Raw genomic sequence first — 16,775 nt, 5'->3', positions numbered from 1 at the left:
ATATTAACAAATACTGCATTTCAGAACATAATTTCAAAACAGAAAACTTTATCCTTAGAATGTCTTTATATTAATTTTACATAATTGGCCAACAGCACCCAGTTTCCCTAATTCTGAAAATAAAACAATGCCAAACATTTCAATCACTTAATGAATACATACTCAAGTTTTTACCCTTTAGAGGGAAATGCTGAGAGTGTAGTACCTACTCAAGATCTTCATTCATTTTGTTATCCCTGAAAAACTAATAACTAGATCTGCAGACAGAGGTACTATGCTGCATTATGTCAACGATGTAACTGGCAAAAGCAGACAAGGTTTTGATCACTCAGAGGCCTCTGTCAGGTCCAGAACAGAAGCAACAGATCTAAATAAAATCAGCAGAGTTACACAGAACTCATTTGCTCAGAGTTTAGCTGGGGGCACATCAGATAGGTCACCTCTGAGAGGCAAGATGCTGACTTTCTTTAAAATAAAAGAGAAGTTGGTAAGGCAATGAATGAGGATACAGTGCTGAGGGAGATAAACAGGCACTTTATTGACTGTTGAATAGAGAAGAATATTATGATATGCCATAAAACTGGTTGCTCTATTGAGTCTGTGGTCCTATTTCAGACTAATGCAGGACTTGCCTGGAAAAGCTCATCTACTCTAAGCTTACACAGTAAAAGATTACCTACAAATTCCTGTTTTCTTATGTCTCAAGACTATCATGGCAATGATAATTTACTACATATGCAGAAGATGTCATGCACCTGACTCACATTTAAATAATCAAAGATGCCAAGATGTGTGTCCTATTACCCTTAGTCATGTTTCACTTCCACAGATGCCATACTGAAGTACCTGGAAGTTTGCTGTTCAATCCCTGTAACACTGCAGACAGTACTAACCCTCTTTGTACCAACCACAATTATACCCATTGCTGTCTATTTGGACTCTGAGGTCTTTCAAATCTGTGACAAGCACTTATGAGACAAGCATTGTACAGGCTTTCCTATCAGAGTTGCTTAGTGTGAACTGCTTTTGAAAAAAAGTAAAAAAAAAAAAAAGCCTGCAACAGTCTATAGCTTCTGCTCCTGTCTGCCTCCATGTTACCTTTATAGTTTAATAATCATATTCCCCATTGTGACTCTGCAGTTCCTAAGATTTCTCCTGCTGCTGAGCTAACATCCATGAGTCCTTCATCCTGTTACAGATACTCCGAACTGCTACGTTTTCTGCTGTCTCAGCTCTTCCATGTTTTTCACTTCCTACATGGAACAATGCACAGCCTTGATCTATCTTAAGTTTTCAAATTCAGGTAAGAAGCAATAGAGAACTGAACAGAAAACAAGCATATAAATAGAAGTCATTAGGAAACACAGAACTTGCTCCTTCAGTTCTATTACTCCAGTACAAAACAACGTCCTCCTTAATATACGACAAGAGAGTCTCATTAAAGATTTCCATATTATATTTGAAGCCTATCAGTGGCTCTGAATATACCTAAAGTGCCATAAGGAAAAAGCACATTAAGTTAAGTGAAATTATGGACATTAGATGTGACAGTGCTTAAGAAAGGAGACTCTGGAAACAAAGTATTTTCTACTATGCTTTTTGCACACTGTAGTTGATCCATACATAGATGTTTACTCTCTGCTGTACCGCTTCCTGAATGAAACATTTCCTCAATACAAAATATTTATGTAAGTCACACTGTACTTTATCCAAATGGCCTTCCTGAATGTAAGCCATATCAGAGTTAAGCAAATAATAACCTATAGGCTAAAACCTGAGATCTCTTTGATGGACCATTATACCCATTAAACATATAAATAAAACAAAACCCAGTTTACGTACAAACAGTATGTTTTTGTTTTGGTTAGAATCATTGATGTACTATCCCTTTTGTAAAAGCTATCACATACACAGTTAGATGAAAAATAATGGCTGTGAATTCCTACCTATGATTTTTTTATGCCTCTTCTAGCAGAGAGCACAGCAATAAAACCTAGAAGCATCAGAGCAGTGACCTCTGCTGATTGAAAATACTCAGAACATCCCTTTTAAATTACAATTACTGTGAGGAAATGCAATATACCTCAAACAGCAGCAATAACAAAAAAGCCTTAAATCTTTCCTGAAACTTGAGAAGTGTCACTATAAGCAGGGCTTCTCCAAAAGATACTTGGGAACACAGAACGGAATGGATCTATAGCCTATATTTGGCATTGACAAAGTGTTAAAATTACCCAGTGGCGTTCACTCCATAAGATACTATGAAGTTAGAAGCGCTACAGGGCTTTCAAGTATTTTATGTATCTATAGTGAATAAAAATACAGCCACAATGATAATACTGAGAAACTCTGAAGATTCAAAGCCTACTGAAACTCATCAGCTTCAAACCCCAAGCACCAGCCCCTAGAGTTGCACTAGCATCAACTCCTGTAACAAAGTGAACTTCATAAACAGCAGACAGTATCAAAACATGAAGTCACTAGCAAGTATAGCCCAGGCCTTCTTATCACACTAATTGTGGTTTTTAAAACAAATAACCAAGCATCCATACCATCCTACCCCCCTAACTACTACTACCTATAATTAAATTTACCTTTCTACAGACAACTAATATAAGTAAAGAGGTGCCCATGCAATCAACGGGTGTACAATTGTACAACCAATAGGTACAGGGAAGTCAGGCTTAGTAAGATCACCACAGTGGAAAAACAATCAGAATAAATAGAAATGCTCACTACTGTCATAGGCTCACAGTGAAACTCCACAAGGAGCAATCCCCAGACACAGGTCCTTCCTCAGTGGCAGTCAGCACTTAAATGGGATCTAGGAGAGTTGCAGCCAGGCTCCACCACTTCTGGTGGAGTTGCCTTCACCTGTGCTCCGTGGATGACTCAGTGCTTGCCTCAGATGGTCAATGAGAGATTCAGGCCATGATCAACAGTTCCCATACACGGGCCTATGTAACATGATTGCTTTACCCAGCCCGGGGAACAGAACTGCTCCACCAGGACTGTGAACATTCTAGAAACTGTGGGGAAACATTGATGAATATGCTGATAAGAGACAATGACAAAACAACCAGGCTATACAGTGCAAAGAGCATGCAATGTTGTTTCAGTGTTTGCACAGTACAAGTAATGCTATTGTTTGAATAAACTACGCAGCTAGAAAATCAACATTGAGCCTTGACTGATACATGGAGCTCAATTCACAAATTATGATGTTGTCATGTGTATTGTGCCCAGCTTCCTAACAAAAACCCAAAAGTTTTAAGAGACTTGTTTCATAAGGCATACATTGCAAGACAGTTACACTTGACAGCTGCTGTAACTACAGTGAAGAATAAATGTAAAGATCAAGCTTTTAACACAATGGCATTTACTCGGAATGATACATCTGCGATGGCAAATGTACCCAGTGTATCTCATATAGACACTGTAAATGTTGCACAGAAAACAGTTGTTTTCTGCAGTTTTCCAAAAGAAAACATGATTATCCATTCCTTAATTGGAATCTACAGTACTATAGAACATCAGTCTGTGTGGCAAGGCTGACTCAGCTTTCTATCACTCTTTTAATTGTTCATCAGATCTCTCTCTTTTTTTGTGTCCAACCTATATATTTTTCCACAGTGACAAAACCTCCATCCTGAAGCACACATAACATTGATTTTAGAAGGAAGTGGGATTTAACACCTAGAGACCACTATTTTGCATTGCAATGAAGCTGATAACATAGACATCTGATCAAACTCTTGTAGCACTGACTAATAGCCCTTTTCTTGTGCAACCCTGAGCATCCTAAGATAAAACTCCACTCCTCAAGTCTACTTACATCAAGAATGCAAGAATGCACACATTCTGCTGTTAGATGATCAAGAAATAATTGTCAGAAAGATAGGTGAGAAAGCAGTTCAGAGATCTGTATTGCTGATGTTTTGTACAGTCCTGTCACATAGAAATGACCAGGGTTTGAATGAATGAAATGAAATTCCAAGCAACATCACTGTTGCTTTATGTTAGCTATCCTCCAAATTCTCTTGCCATTTAAAATAAATGAGCAAAGATCTCAAGTAAAATATCCTCACCTCCACTGCCAGCCCTTAAATGAGGTCTGGGAGGGGATGGATCCTGGCTGTACCCCTTCCAGTCGCTCAGGTGCACTGGGTTGGCCCTGCCTTCCACCAGTTGCTCAGTGGTTCAGGCCATTACTCAGCATTTCCACTATAGTGGTCAAGGAATGTTTCCCTGATTTTAGCATTTATTAAAGCAAGCAATTTGCTTTTGAGGAAGGGTTTACAAAAACTGTTTCACCTCAAACATAATCACCCAAATCTGGGAAATTTGCAAGAGGTGGGACTTTTCATCAGCTTGCACTTGAGGATTTGTTTAGTTTTTAAATCCATGCACGACAAACTGTCAGCCGCTTCAGGTTAGAAAGGAATCCCGTTCCTGACAGGTTTCCCTCGAAGTATTGAGTGACAGAGCTGAGACACATCCCCGCCATGAGCAACAGATTACAGGAGAGGACCTTGGGATTCTGTTGATGCAGTTTGCACCATGCCCTTGTGCAAAGATGTGGGTATCATGGTCTGCATTAGGTGAAGTGCTGCCAGCTGGTAAGAGGCGATGGCACTGGCGAGGCCATGCGCATGGATACGAAGTTCTGATGTCCTCAGGAGACACAGAACTATTGTAGATAGCCCTTTCTTCCTAAAGATGAAAATTTAGCAGATACAGGAGACTGTACTCTCCATTACCTACCAAAGAGGTACAGCTTACATTTCTGCAAGGATGGAACCCCAGGTATGAAATAAATACACAGCCTGCCCGCTGACACACGCTGCCCTGCGGGAGGGAGAGCTGTCAACAGCATCAGTAACGTTCAGGCAGCCTGCAGCGCCGCCCAAGCCTTTGGTGTCACCTCCGTCCGCACAGCGGAGTGCTTTCAAGGACAGCTCGGCCAACAGAACACCAAGGGAATGCACGAGGATCGCATCCTGAAGGCGGTCACCGCCGACCCCGCACGTGCGTGCCGAAACCAGAGCACGAGCGACGTGCCGCCGCCGCAGCCGGTCATGGCGGACACCACGCCCTGCAGCACTGGAGACGCCTGGGGCTCCGCCCACCGGCCGCAGACGTCTCGCGCGCGGCCCCGCCCCTATATTAGGGGTGGCCGCAGGGTAGGTCGCGGAGCTGGTTTGTTGCGTTTGTTTGAGCTGCTTCGTGGAGCCGGTACTATGGCAGGTCAGTGAGCGCGGCCACACCTCCCGCGAGCGCGCGGCAGTCGCGCTGCGACCCATGAGGGCCGGGGGCAGCGCGGGCCGGGGCTGTGGGGTCGGCGCGCTCCTCAGCCGCGTCCCGGCCGCGTCGCGGGGTTGGGGCGGGCCGCGCCGGTTCCTATTTTTAGGTGGCCGTCCCTGCCAGCTGCGGGCTGCTGACCTCGGCCTGATTCGCGCTAGGATGCAGAGGCGCCGCGAGCTGATGCCGCAGCCGGTGCGGTCTGGGGCTGCCCGAGGAGTGGGGACGGGGATCTTGCGGGCCGGGAGGACGCTTCTGCCGCTGCCCCGCTCCGCGCCGCCCTCTCTGCTCCGAGGCCTCGCTGCCGGCTGGAGGGATGCGGTCTGAGAAGCGAGGGGGCGTGGGGAGCTCCCGGCCGGAGTGCGGCAGCTTGCGGAGAACGCGCAGCCCCGTTCCTGAAACGCGGCAGGCAGTGCGTAACTTCCGAGCGTGCCGGCTGCGCTGCGAGTGTGCCGGCATTGCTTTCTGTCAGATTTCTCTGACTCTTCTGGGGGAGCTGCCAGCAGTGCCGATTCCTCTCTCACATCGGGAAGGCTGTAGGGCATTGCTCCTCACTTCCCCGTGCGCATCTCGTTCAGATGCTCTTGCCTTTGGGAATCTTGCACTCAGGACCGAGAGATTATAACAGAGAGGGGGAGAACAGGCAAACTGCGGTGAGAACGCTGGGTGTGGAGTTCGTATCCAAAACAAGTTAAAAGCTCGCAAGTCAGGTATAGAACATGTGGGGTAGACAGCAGTCCGCTGCTGCGTGCTGTCCCATGAAGGCTGATCGTGGCTTGGGCTTCCAGAGTGCTCTGTTACATGTGTGGGGAGGGGAGCAGTGCCAAGACTCTTTTGTAGAAGCTTGTTCCTGGGCGCTGTTGTAACTACGTAATTAGGAAGGCATGCATGTAACTCACGTTGTGTTGCAGCTATGCTAAGAACTAACTATGTTTTAGGGATAATGATGACTCCAGTGAGAGCATAACCTATACACACGAGAAACTTTTGTGTTAGGATAAGTGGGCTAATCTCTTGCAGATTTAGCTTTCATTTTAAACACTAACTGGTCTTGCCTAGATTGTGCTGTGGTTTTGTGTGTAATGCGTGAACGTACTTGTACTATCAATGTACTTCAGAGAAGGTATGAAATAGTTTTCAAAGTCTTAAATATAGTATATTTTCACTGATTTTCAGTGCTCTAAAAGTTGTGAATATTCTTCTGTCAGGCAGTTGTAGTTCATCCTACTGCAGTTGAGATATAATGGGGAATTTCTAACTCTTACTTCTCTGTTAAATTGATTTTATTTTCACTAAAACCTTTGTGTGTGTCATGCAAGCTGCCTAACCAGTAGATATATTTTTTTAGGTTTATGAAAGCTAAAAGTTAAACAAAAAGTCTAGTTTGTCAGTAGCAAGAATGTCTTACTCTGCTGGAAGGGGGAAATAATTCAGCTAAATGTTGCTGGCATATAATTATACTTTGGCTGTGCTGGACTTGTAGTGAGTTCTCTATCAGTATATAGTGGCAAATGGATATTTATTGAGTAGCTGAGAAGCAGTGTGCAAATTCAGTAATAAACATGGATCCCTGTTAGAAGAGGGTTTATACCAGTTAAGATTTTACACACTTGCTGTTTGTAAAGCTTCAAAGCTCTCAAGAGGCTGCAGATTGTTCTTTGGATTTGCTGAATTATATGAACTACTACAGATTAAGTGAAATGGAAAAAAGAGTATTGATTTCCGGTATTTATAGAAGCTTTCTTAAATTTTGTAATTGACTGCCATAATCTGTTTCTTGGGACTGGTTGGTTGTGCTGCTAAAAGAAGTACATGCCAGCAACAAAACCCTCTAGAGTTTGTAAACCAAGTTTGCTGTGCTTACAGGCAATTATCATGTGAGTTTGTTGCCAGCAATTCAGATGGCAGTAATCTAAAAAGATAGTAGTGAAAACGTGACTTATCTCATGATGTGAGCACTTGTCCCTAAAAGCAATCTTTCCGAAAACAGAGCAGTCAGTGTTTTAGTCTTAGTACTATGCTTGGTTTTAGGCTACAGAGTGCCTAGAGCCTTCGCTCTCCATCTTCATCTAATCAACCTTTGTAAAGAGGAGTTATTTTCCAAATGAACTTTTAATGTCAAAACCAGTTTTTGAATTCTTTGCAAGAAAATATTTTGCTTGTAATGTCAGAAATGATTTTTTGGGAGAAAAGTATGCTTCTTCATAAAGAGTTGTAGCTTGTAAAGGGCTACTATGTAATAACAGCTGGTGGTGAACTGAATGGGTTTAGAAGCCGCGTTGGACTGTGTCAGTCCTATCTTGGCAAAAATTTGCATTATATGGCCTCAGTGAACATACAACAAGGTGATGCATATTTTTAAAATACTGTTGAAGTAACAGATTATATACTGGATAGTAACAATCTAGCTCTACTTCTCTTGTGAGCAAAAATGATTGCTAAGCATATTACTAGATGCTTCCCATTTAAATCTTGCTTTCTTGTTAAACAGCTGCAACCATTTCTTGCTGAACAACTCATCTTCAATAAAACTGTCCATGATCTAAATCAAAGTTTACTTTCATTTGAAAATGAAAAAAAAAATCTAACTATCTTCAGGTTCAGAGCTGAACCCAGTGTAGCTTTATGAAACTGTACTGTTAGTAACTTTAGAAAAAAAATGCAAGCGTACTGACTCCAATACTGTTTAGCTTAAAAACAGCATGTAATTAGCTAAATAAATCTCTCCAGACCTTTTAGATCCTCTCTAATGTTGGGATGTCATACTTAACCTGTAGGAAAACTAGAACTGGCTTTACCTTGCAGTAGTCTTTAATTTTTTTACTCTATTTTTGCAAGTGTCAAGTTACTAATAGCAAGTATAGCTATGCAATAGTAACGTTCTTCATTTTACCTTATGGGTAGGTTTGAAGGGGGTGTCTTAAAGATCTTTCAACATGGCTATCTAACAATACTAGATTTCTAGTGTATTTAACTCAGAATAAAGTAGTGGATTGTGCAACTTTGACTGAGTTAATTTCTTCTAGACCAGTCTTTTGTGACTCTAGCCACAAATGATTCCTATGTGAAAGGAGCACTTGTACTTGGTTCATCCTTGCAACAGTCTGGAACAACGAGGAAGCTGACTGCACTCATAACTCCTCAGGTTTCTGATCCAATGAGGTAAGGTTGCTTAAATATGTCAAACTGCCACAGCTTCTGCTGATGTGAGGGTTGAAGAAAGTTAGATTTCTTGATAGTAACTTTCCAAAACTCTGAAAATTTAACTAAGCTTAGGAGAATTAGTCTAAACTATCTGGAATTCTGTGAGGGATTCAGACTTGAAAGTTTTGTGGCTTTTCTTGTATGATAGGTTAAAAAATACTCAATAGTTAGAGCACTATAATTTGACTTAATATTCTAACCGGATCTTTGCTCTTTTGTAGCCCTTAGGATTGTCTGACAACACAGCATTGCCCAGGCCTTCAGTAGCAGTATACACATGTGTGTGGTAGTGGGGAATTAGTATCTACTTATCTCACAGAAGCATTCTAGATTGTGCCATTGCAACATTCTTGAAATCTAGCAGATGCTTCAGATGAAATTCTATCATGAGAGAATGAGTAGAACAAGAGTAGCATCAAGTGTGATAAATCAGCAAAACAAGAGGCATTTGAGTCTAACCATGGTAAGATAAATTAAGACAGCTACTTTTTACAAGCTCACTAGAAACTAGTCTCAGCATGGAACTGATACAATACTTTTTCCATGTGTAAGGGCTGGGATGGCAGGTTGCATGAACAGTAACTTGCTGTACGATCAGTATTTCCTACATGAGGAACTTCTGAAAGGACCACTGATAAAGAGAATAATAGCTCAGTAATAAATGGAGTGAATCTCTGGAGAGTTCTGTGATGGCTGAATAGCCTTGTCATTATAAAAACAGGGGTATATCTGTTCTAACTTAAGTGATTTCAAGGCTTCACAATGAATTGCACAGGTGTGCATACTGTATTAGTGCAACACAGTGCTGTGACCTTATAACACCTTTAGCAACCGATACCTGTCTTTCTGGTTATGTAAGTGGAGCTTGAGTTTCATACTCTCTATTTACAACTTGCACCTTAAATTCAGATGTAGCTGTCTATACTAAACTGTCAATGTAAAGGCATCTTGCAAAGCAGAGTTCTAAAACTCATTTACAAGCTCTGTGTCTCAGATTGTACTCATAATTGTGTAGCATTCCAGATGCTATATAGAATAGGTAATTGCTTTACAGATGCTTCAAATTTTTAAGCTGTGTAGACTTCTATTGAATTAAGCAGTGATGGCAAAGCAAAACTTGGCTATCTGTCCTGGGGAAAGAAATCATATGCTTCCTGAAAACTTAAGAATCAACCTCAAGGCAACATGATACTAGGCAAAAATGCTACTGTACGCAGAGCCACAATTAAGTGAGCTCTTAAAGCTTTTTGGATAAAGACATTTTTCCAAGGGGGTCTAATCACATGGCTCTAGTAGTCACATATTCAGAATGGTGTTATTGCATAACTTCCTTTTCAACTGATTAGAGTTCAGCTAGTTCTTTGTTACAAATAGAAACCTTGAGACTGACATGCAAGGTTATGGATTCCCACATGTGTAGTCAATTTTCTGATGGCTTAAGAAATACTGACAGGTTCCCTGTTGCTTTACTTCTGTTCATGGAATCTGTTAAGTAGTCTAATAGTGGAACCACATAAATCTTGGCAACTTATCTCTCCACAGGAACATACTACAGAAAGTATTTGATGAAGTCATTTTGGTAGACATCCTGGATAGCGGGGACTCAGCACATTTAGCATTACTGAGAAGACCTGAGCTGGGTATCACATTAACTAAGCTTCACTGCTGGGAACTGACACAGTTTTCAAAATGTGTTTTCATGGATGCAGACACAATGGTAAGTGGTCGTGTCACAAAGAGATACCAGGAGACATGATATGAGGGTTGTTGGTTGGTTGGATTATTACTTTTTTTGGTGATGTTTTATTCCTTTTGAGGGGAAGGAGGGATAATGGAGCTATTTTTGCTGTTTAGACTAACTATCTAAAAATGTACATACTTATTCCTAAATAACTCCCTTTAACATGTAGTCTGTGGGCACTATCTCCATAAAGTATCATCTTCCATAAGACAAGCATCAATATGAGAATTTTCTTTTATGTCTTAAGATGGATGTCAAAAATCCATTAAAAAAGATACCCCCAGTTCCTACCCTAGAAACCAGAAAGCAATTTTTTGCCCCCCCTGCAACTAGGTTTTGTCAAATATCGATGAGCTTTTTGAGAGAGAAGAGTTGTCTGCAGCACCAGATCCAGGCTGGCCTGATTGTTTTAATTCTGGAGTTTTTGTTTACCGACCTTCCATTGAAACATACAATCAGCTGTTACAGTTTGCCACAGAGAAAGGCAGCTTTGATGGTATGTATTAATTTGTATTCCAATATAAGTTAGACCAAAATAGTAATGGTGGTTGGGATGGCACAGGAACTAGATATGTTTCATAGGGGTTGTGTATGATGGAATTCTGAACTCCAGTGTAATTGCACAAAATCGCATTATCATAGTGAAGGATGAATATTCCTGTATATAATAGAACTACTTTCTTCAGATTTCCTGGAATGACAAAGGAGAGTAGCTTCTATAAGCATTAGCAATGCAGAATCACAGAACACTAAGCTTTGACATGTAACAGTACTGTAAATGCATGAACAAATTGAACAGCAGTACTATACTTTAAATTCAGCTCTTCTGAGGTCTCTGGTGCTCAAGGCTGTGCGAACTGAAATTGATGAAAAAATGTAGTACTGAACAACCTGAGTATAGCTTCAGAGAATCTTAACATACTTGAACGTGTGAGAGTCTCTTGATATGCATGTGATAGCTTCTTATCTTTATAGGATGGTGACCAGATTTTTCACCAGTATGGTGTGCGTAGCATCAGCTGCTGTCCATTATAGATGTAGGTCATTAACGATTAGTCACTGTACCAAATTTAAGCTTGAAAATCCAACTTCTGATGTCCTGTTAGTCTTGGCAATCTATAACCATTGCAGTAAATGCACACATTCCTTGAAGTCTGTTGTAGCAACTGAGACAAGTCTGGTTTTTTAGAAGCCTTTAACTAAATTTAATTATCTATCTACTATGGCGTGAAATAAAGTTTTACAAAAAGTGCTGCAGAAAACTGTATAATAAGACTGTTAAATTGTACTTGTAAGGGATAAAAATTCTAGATGTCACTCCTACTTCACAGAATTATCTGTTAATTCATGGGTTCCTATGTGCAGCCTCCTAGAGAGCATAGGTCTCAGCTGGATGCTTAGTGTGAATAACCTAGTGAAAATTAGTGCTGTAACAAAGGGATCTGTCTGTACCTCATGACTAACAAGGCAGTAGTTGATAGCTTTAGGAGTGCTTTCACACATTGGAGGTAAATTGGTCTTCTGGATGTGGGGAATCAACCTTTTACTTGAGTAGATAGTGCTAGGACAAGGGGGAATGGTTTTAAGCTCAATGAGGGAAGTTTTAGATTGGATGTCAAGGGGAAGTTCTTCATAGAGAGTGATAAGGTGCTGGATCAGGCTGCCCAGAGAGGCTGTGGGTGCTCCAGGTCTTGTCCCTGGAGGTGTTCAAGACCAGGCTGGATGGGACCCTGGGCAGCATGGTCTAGCACTAGATCTGGAGGTTGGTGGCCCTTCTTTTTGTGGCTGGGGGGTTGGAATTTGATGATCCTTGGGGTCCCTTCCAATCCAAGCCATTCTGTGGTTCTGTGTGCCAAGAGCTGTAAGATGGTACTGAATTGTTGCATTTAAAAAAGAAGAAGATGACTGAAGAGTTCCAGGTACATCTGAGATTTGTCCTCTCTGAGCCTTGTGCTCGACTCCTAGTAATTGCCATCTTCTAGGTGTAAGGCCCTTGTCATTGAAGAGAGTACAGCTGCTTCTACAATGTTCTTTTTGACTTCAGAGCTAGAGCCACGTAATGATGTAACATCCTTGATGTTGTCTACATGCAGCAGTTGTTATAGCTCTTAGTGGAAAAATGGATTAATCATTTGCCATCTTTTAGAATTGTAATTTATTATTTGGCTGTTGAACTTATTCATGTTTTACCTGAGTAATGAGATGGTGGAGACTATTACTACTTGTGTAAGATGTGTTGAGCTTGTGAACTTGGGGAGAAAGAGTATTTAAATTTCAATTGACTTAGACATTAGTAAAAGTTTATAGGAAACTTCTTATAAGTGAAAATCTGAGAAGTCACTGCCCTTAACAGGGCACAGGAATGCAAATTTCGTAATCTACAAGTTATTGAAATCAAGCTTTATACACCCTATCTGCAGGAGTATAAACTAGGAAATATAATACCTTCTAATGTATTTTGTGGTTATAAACTACAGTAGACAGATGGCTCTTATGTATAATACTTTAGTCTAAGAATAGTAGAATGACAGCTACTTACAGAGAACAACTGCTTTATCTAGAAAAGTGAAACTCAAACAGAGAATAAGGAACTAGTGGAGGAAAAAGTCTGGTTTTAAAAGAGTTCTGATAGTATTGATACCTTAACAACTGATATTACTGCAGAATAGTCTGACTTTTTACTCTGGGATCTGAAACAGTTGTTTTTTCATAAAAAGACATGCAGCAGAACTACCTGTAGATATGTGGAGAATATAAATACTGCCTGACTCTCTTACCTTATGTTTAAGGGCCGAATTGTAGAAGACTACCGCTGAAGTCCGAGCTAGGACAGCTAAACTTTGATTTCAGTGGCTGCTTTGGCACAAATGCATGCAAACTGAAAAAAAAAAGCTGAGTGTGTGGAGCAAGTCTGAGTGATAAAGTCAGGTAGAGTAAGTTAAATACGCTGTTGCTACCCTTTAGTCACAAGCTACCTCTTCTGAGAGGGCCACCAAGACTTAGTTTGGTTTAGAACCTAGTGTTATGAATGCATATGCTAAATCAGAAGTTTAAATGTTATATAACTGAGTAAAGACCAGGGAACTTCTCCAGTTCCTTTGACTTTGCTCTCTTGCAATAGGGAACTTGTTCAAAAGTGCTTTGCATCTTTAGGGGTTGAGAGGAAAGTCAAAGGTTTGAAATTACTGATCTGAGTCTGTAGGCAGTGTCTTGCTCTCCAATCTTCACATATATTGACTGCTGTAACAGGACACTTAGAACTTGTTTGTCACTGTATCTCCTGTAAGTCTAAGTGTATGATCAATATAGATATTTTAATCACAAAAAGCAGATTTTTCTCAAACTACACTGAGGATGTAAACTTTAGTACTACCCTGTACTTAATTGTAGGCAATTAAAAAAAAAAAAAAAAAAATCATCTTTTCCTGAGTCAGCAGAAACTGAGTGCTTCAGAAAGTAAAAGATTAAGGGATGGTGTATGTTTTATATGTTTTATTTATGTGTTTTGCTATGTTTCTGCTGTTTAGCAGTGCTACTTGTGAATGCAGTTATAGGTGAAAACAGCAAATGAGATTGAAAAATCCCTCACAAGTTTGATTTGTGAGAGAAAGTATAGCTGAAATTGTTGAATATACTTAATCTAAGTATATTCCCTGCAATAAATATGTAGTTTTTACTTCTCAGTAGCTCCTTGTCAAATGACCTACTTTGGGGCAGGAGCTATATTTTTAACTACCCTACTACTGGCATACCAAACAACTTCAAATTCACTGACTTCATTACAACTTCTGCTTGCAAACTGATAGGTGAGCCATTCCAACGCTGTACCTTTGGTCATGACGTACACGGCTGTCCTCACGTAAGGGTTAATTGGTGGCTTTGTATGGCAGAGCTAGGAACTTCTATTGCATGGATTTAAGTCTTATTAGTGCTGTCACTGAGACAGAATGTGCTTTCCTTGCCAGATTACAATGTAGCTAGGTATGCCTGAAGTTGCAGGTCTAAAAGACCACTGATACCTTGAGTCCAGCCCCAAGGCCTTGGTCATGTATCTGTAAGCATAAGTAATAAAACTAATGGTGGTCACTTGAACATCTGAACTACAGCTTTCCTGAAGATCTACAGGACCCAGTTGTTAAATCCTTTTTTCTGCTGCCTTACATTGCTTGAAGCTGCACTGCAAAAGACTGAATGGCAGGGTTTGTGAGCAACTCATGGTCTTTTAGGTAAGAAAAGTAACCTCACACACTACCTTTTTCATTGTTTGCATTTTTTTCAAATTTTCAAAGACTGCAAGGCTTACAGGATTGTTTACAAACAAACTGTAGTGCTCGCTGCCAAATGCCTACTGTACCTGACAAACTACATTATCAGCTCCTTAATTAGGAAGGATTGGTGGAGTAGATTGAGAAGATTCTAAAGCATTTGAATAATGCTTGTTGCCTACTAATGCATTCTCTTTCAGGTGCAGACCAGGGGTTATTGAACACCTTCTTCAGCAGCTGGGCAACAACAGATATGAACAAACATCTACCATTTATTTATAATTTGAGCAGCACTTCTGTATACTCTTACCTTCCAGCATTTAAAGCGTAAGTTCAAAATTCTAAGAAGATTTTTAGAGCATATATAAAATAATGTCTTGTAACGTAACGAACAATGTGAACTTGAAAGGTTTTTCTAAATGGAGTCCACTGTTGTGATTTAATATACTGTGTATGGTTCTACCCTTTAAAAAAAATAAGCTGAATTTCTAGTAATTAAATGAATGATCATTTGATGAAAGATGAGCATTGTAAACTGTACTGGTAACTTAAATCACTGACTCCCAGTGTAACGTTAACATGGATTCAGAGTAAGCACGTTTAACAGCTCACCTGCAGAAGGGAGAATCAGAGCTCCAGTACTGGATACTGCTTGTTAGAGCTCTAGCCAAAGACAATAGCTCTTGAGTCATCTTAAGCTGAACATCAACAGGTAATTGTTGATATTGTTCCTGTCTAGATAATTTGCCTTAATCACTCAAATTACTTAGATTAACTACCAGTTGTTAAATACTCTTATCAAACGTTCACTTAAACTTAGTGAAAAAAGACTTGCATAGAGCTAGAATTCTCACCCAAGATTCTTTCTAGATCTGAGTTCCCCAATAGTAAAAGGGAACAAAGACAATATATTATTGTATACTTCCAGCATAAGGAAGAAGCTGACTCTTCCTTAACAGTAGTAAATTAGGCTTGCGAGTAAATACTCTGGTGGTGGCAAGGTCACTCTGCTAAAACAGACAGAAGGAAAGGGGACAGCAGGAAAAGCAAGCTGTAATGTTACACCCAAACCCATATTCATTAAGAGCTGTGAATGCTGGGGGAGGAGGGAAGTACCAATTGCATGAAAACAATCTGATCTTTGAATGACATGAAGCTATTAGTGTCTAAAGCAGCAGCTAGCATAAGCAGGACTGTGCTGGCTCAAGATCAAACTATGTCTTGTGATCAGAACAGCATCTGAAATACTGTCATGCTAAAAGTGGAGTACTTATTTAAAGAAATACATGCAAGCCTGAGAATGACTAAGTGGTTCAGTAACATTTGATAAGCTAACATCTATTGTAAAAATGTGTTCTTCTCATGGCTGCTTGCTTTGTAGTCACGTAACCTTAAATTTACAAATGATCTTGTCACCAGAATGGACTTATTGAACTGGGTGCTCCTGACAAAGATTCTGTATAACTGATTCAATCAGTTGCCTAGCTGAACTCAGGAGACCTTCAGAAACTATTACGCTGGAAGGACAGCCCTTTTAAGTAGAACATTCTTTTTAGCAGGTGGAACAACTTCTCTTGGTTAGATCAGCAGTTACTCAGTAATCATCAGTTGACATAGACTGAAATTTAAATGTACTGATATCAATAGCAGAGTAGCATTTGTAGCATTGTACAGCAAGACTAAATTTCAAGCAGGTATCAGTAATCCCTTCACCAGTGGAAATTGCCAACTTAGGACAAATGGTGTCTAACTTCAAAACATTGTCTTTTATGAGAGATAAGGAAAGAAAGATTAGTTGCTCTGATGAGTGTAGACGCAAAGCTTTCTAACAGTTCAGCTTAAATATCGAAGAAAGTACTGCATCTAGAAAGCAGATACTGAGGATATCCTGGAAGTCTGGCATCTGTCATTTCTTGTACATGTCTTCAGTGGAAGGAATACTAAGAATACACTTCATTTGCAGAAACAGTGTAACACAAAACTTCAAGTAGCCTTGATTTTAAACAATGACAAGTTTCTTCAGAGTGACAGTAGCCTAAGATGAAGAAAACTAGATAGCGGTGTCACAACTAATAACTGAGGTAGCCCTACTAAGCTGAATCTTGACATGTGGGTTTTAAGGTTAGAGCTTGGGAAATGACCTCCTCCAGGCAGGTTGTTTGCTTGCAATTATTGCAATTCTAGACAGTTTCACACGTGCATGGGTTTTCATTCAGAATCAGCTGTGTTTGAAACATTGGGAATAGTCAAGTATTTCACAGTAG

At 40.3% G+C, this 16,775-nt stretch overlaps 1 protein-coding gene across 2 annotated transcripts; it reads left to right on the top strand.

Annotated features, from left to right (window-relative positions):
- Positions 1-5,159: 5,159 nt before the first annotated feature.
- Positions 5,160-16,764, top strand: LOC122156439 (glycogenin-1-like). 2 transcript variants are annotated; one of them, XM_042811162.1, is made up of 5 exons: positions 5,160-5,247; positions 8,328-8,463; positions 10,048-10,222; positions 10,580-10,742; positions 14,712-16,764. In XM_042811162.1, exons 1-5 carry the CDS (start codon positions 5,241-5,243, stop codon positions 14,840-14,842), a joined length of 612 nt encoding a protein of 203 aa, XP_042667096.1. In that variant the 5' UTR covers positions 5,160-5,240; the 3' UTR covers positions 14,843-16,764. The 2 variants fall into 2 exon arrangements, with proteins under 2 accessions (XP_042667096.1, XP_042667097.1); XM_042811163.1 differs by lacking the exon at positions 10,580-10,742 and having other exon boundaries at positions 14,712-14,800.
- Positions 16,765-16,775: the final 11 nt, after the last annotated feature.

The sequence above is a fragment of the Centrocercus urophasianus genome, unplaced genomic scaffold (genome assembly GCF_019232065.1).
Source record: "Centrocercus urophasianus isolate 14NV4802_14NV808 unplaced genomic scaffold, USGS_Curo_1.0 seq_121, whole genome shotgun sequence".
Lineage (NCBI taxonomy): Eukaryota > Metazoa > Chordata > Aves > Galliformes > Phasianidae > Centrocercus > Centrocercus urophasianus.
Note: the sequence above shows the minus strand (reverse complement) of the source record. Positions and strands in the feature narration are given on the sequence as shown.

Bases quoted from the DNA above. Each gene is read 5' to 3' on its own strand.
- LOC122156439 (XM_042811162.1), top strand. The intron at 8,464-10,047 runs GTAAGGTTGCTT...ATCTCTCCACAG, and splicing joins CAGGTTTCTGATCCAATGAG to GAACATACTACAGAAAGTAT. The intron at 10,223-10,579 runs GTAAGTGGTCGT...CCCTGCAACTAG, and splicing joins TCATGGATGCAGACACAATG to GTTTTGTCAAATATCGATGA.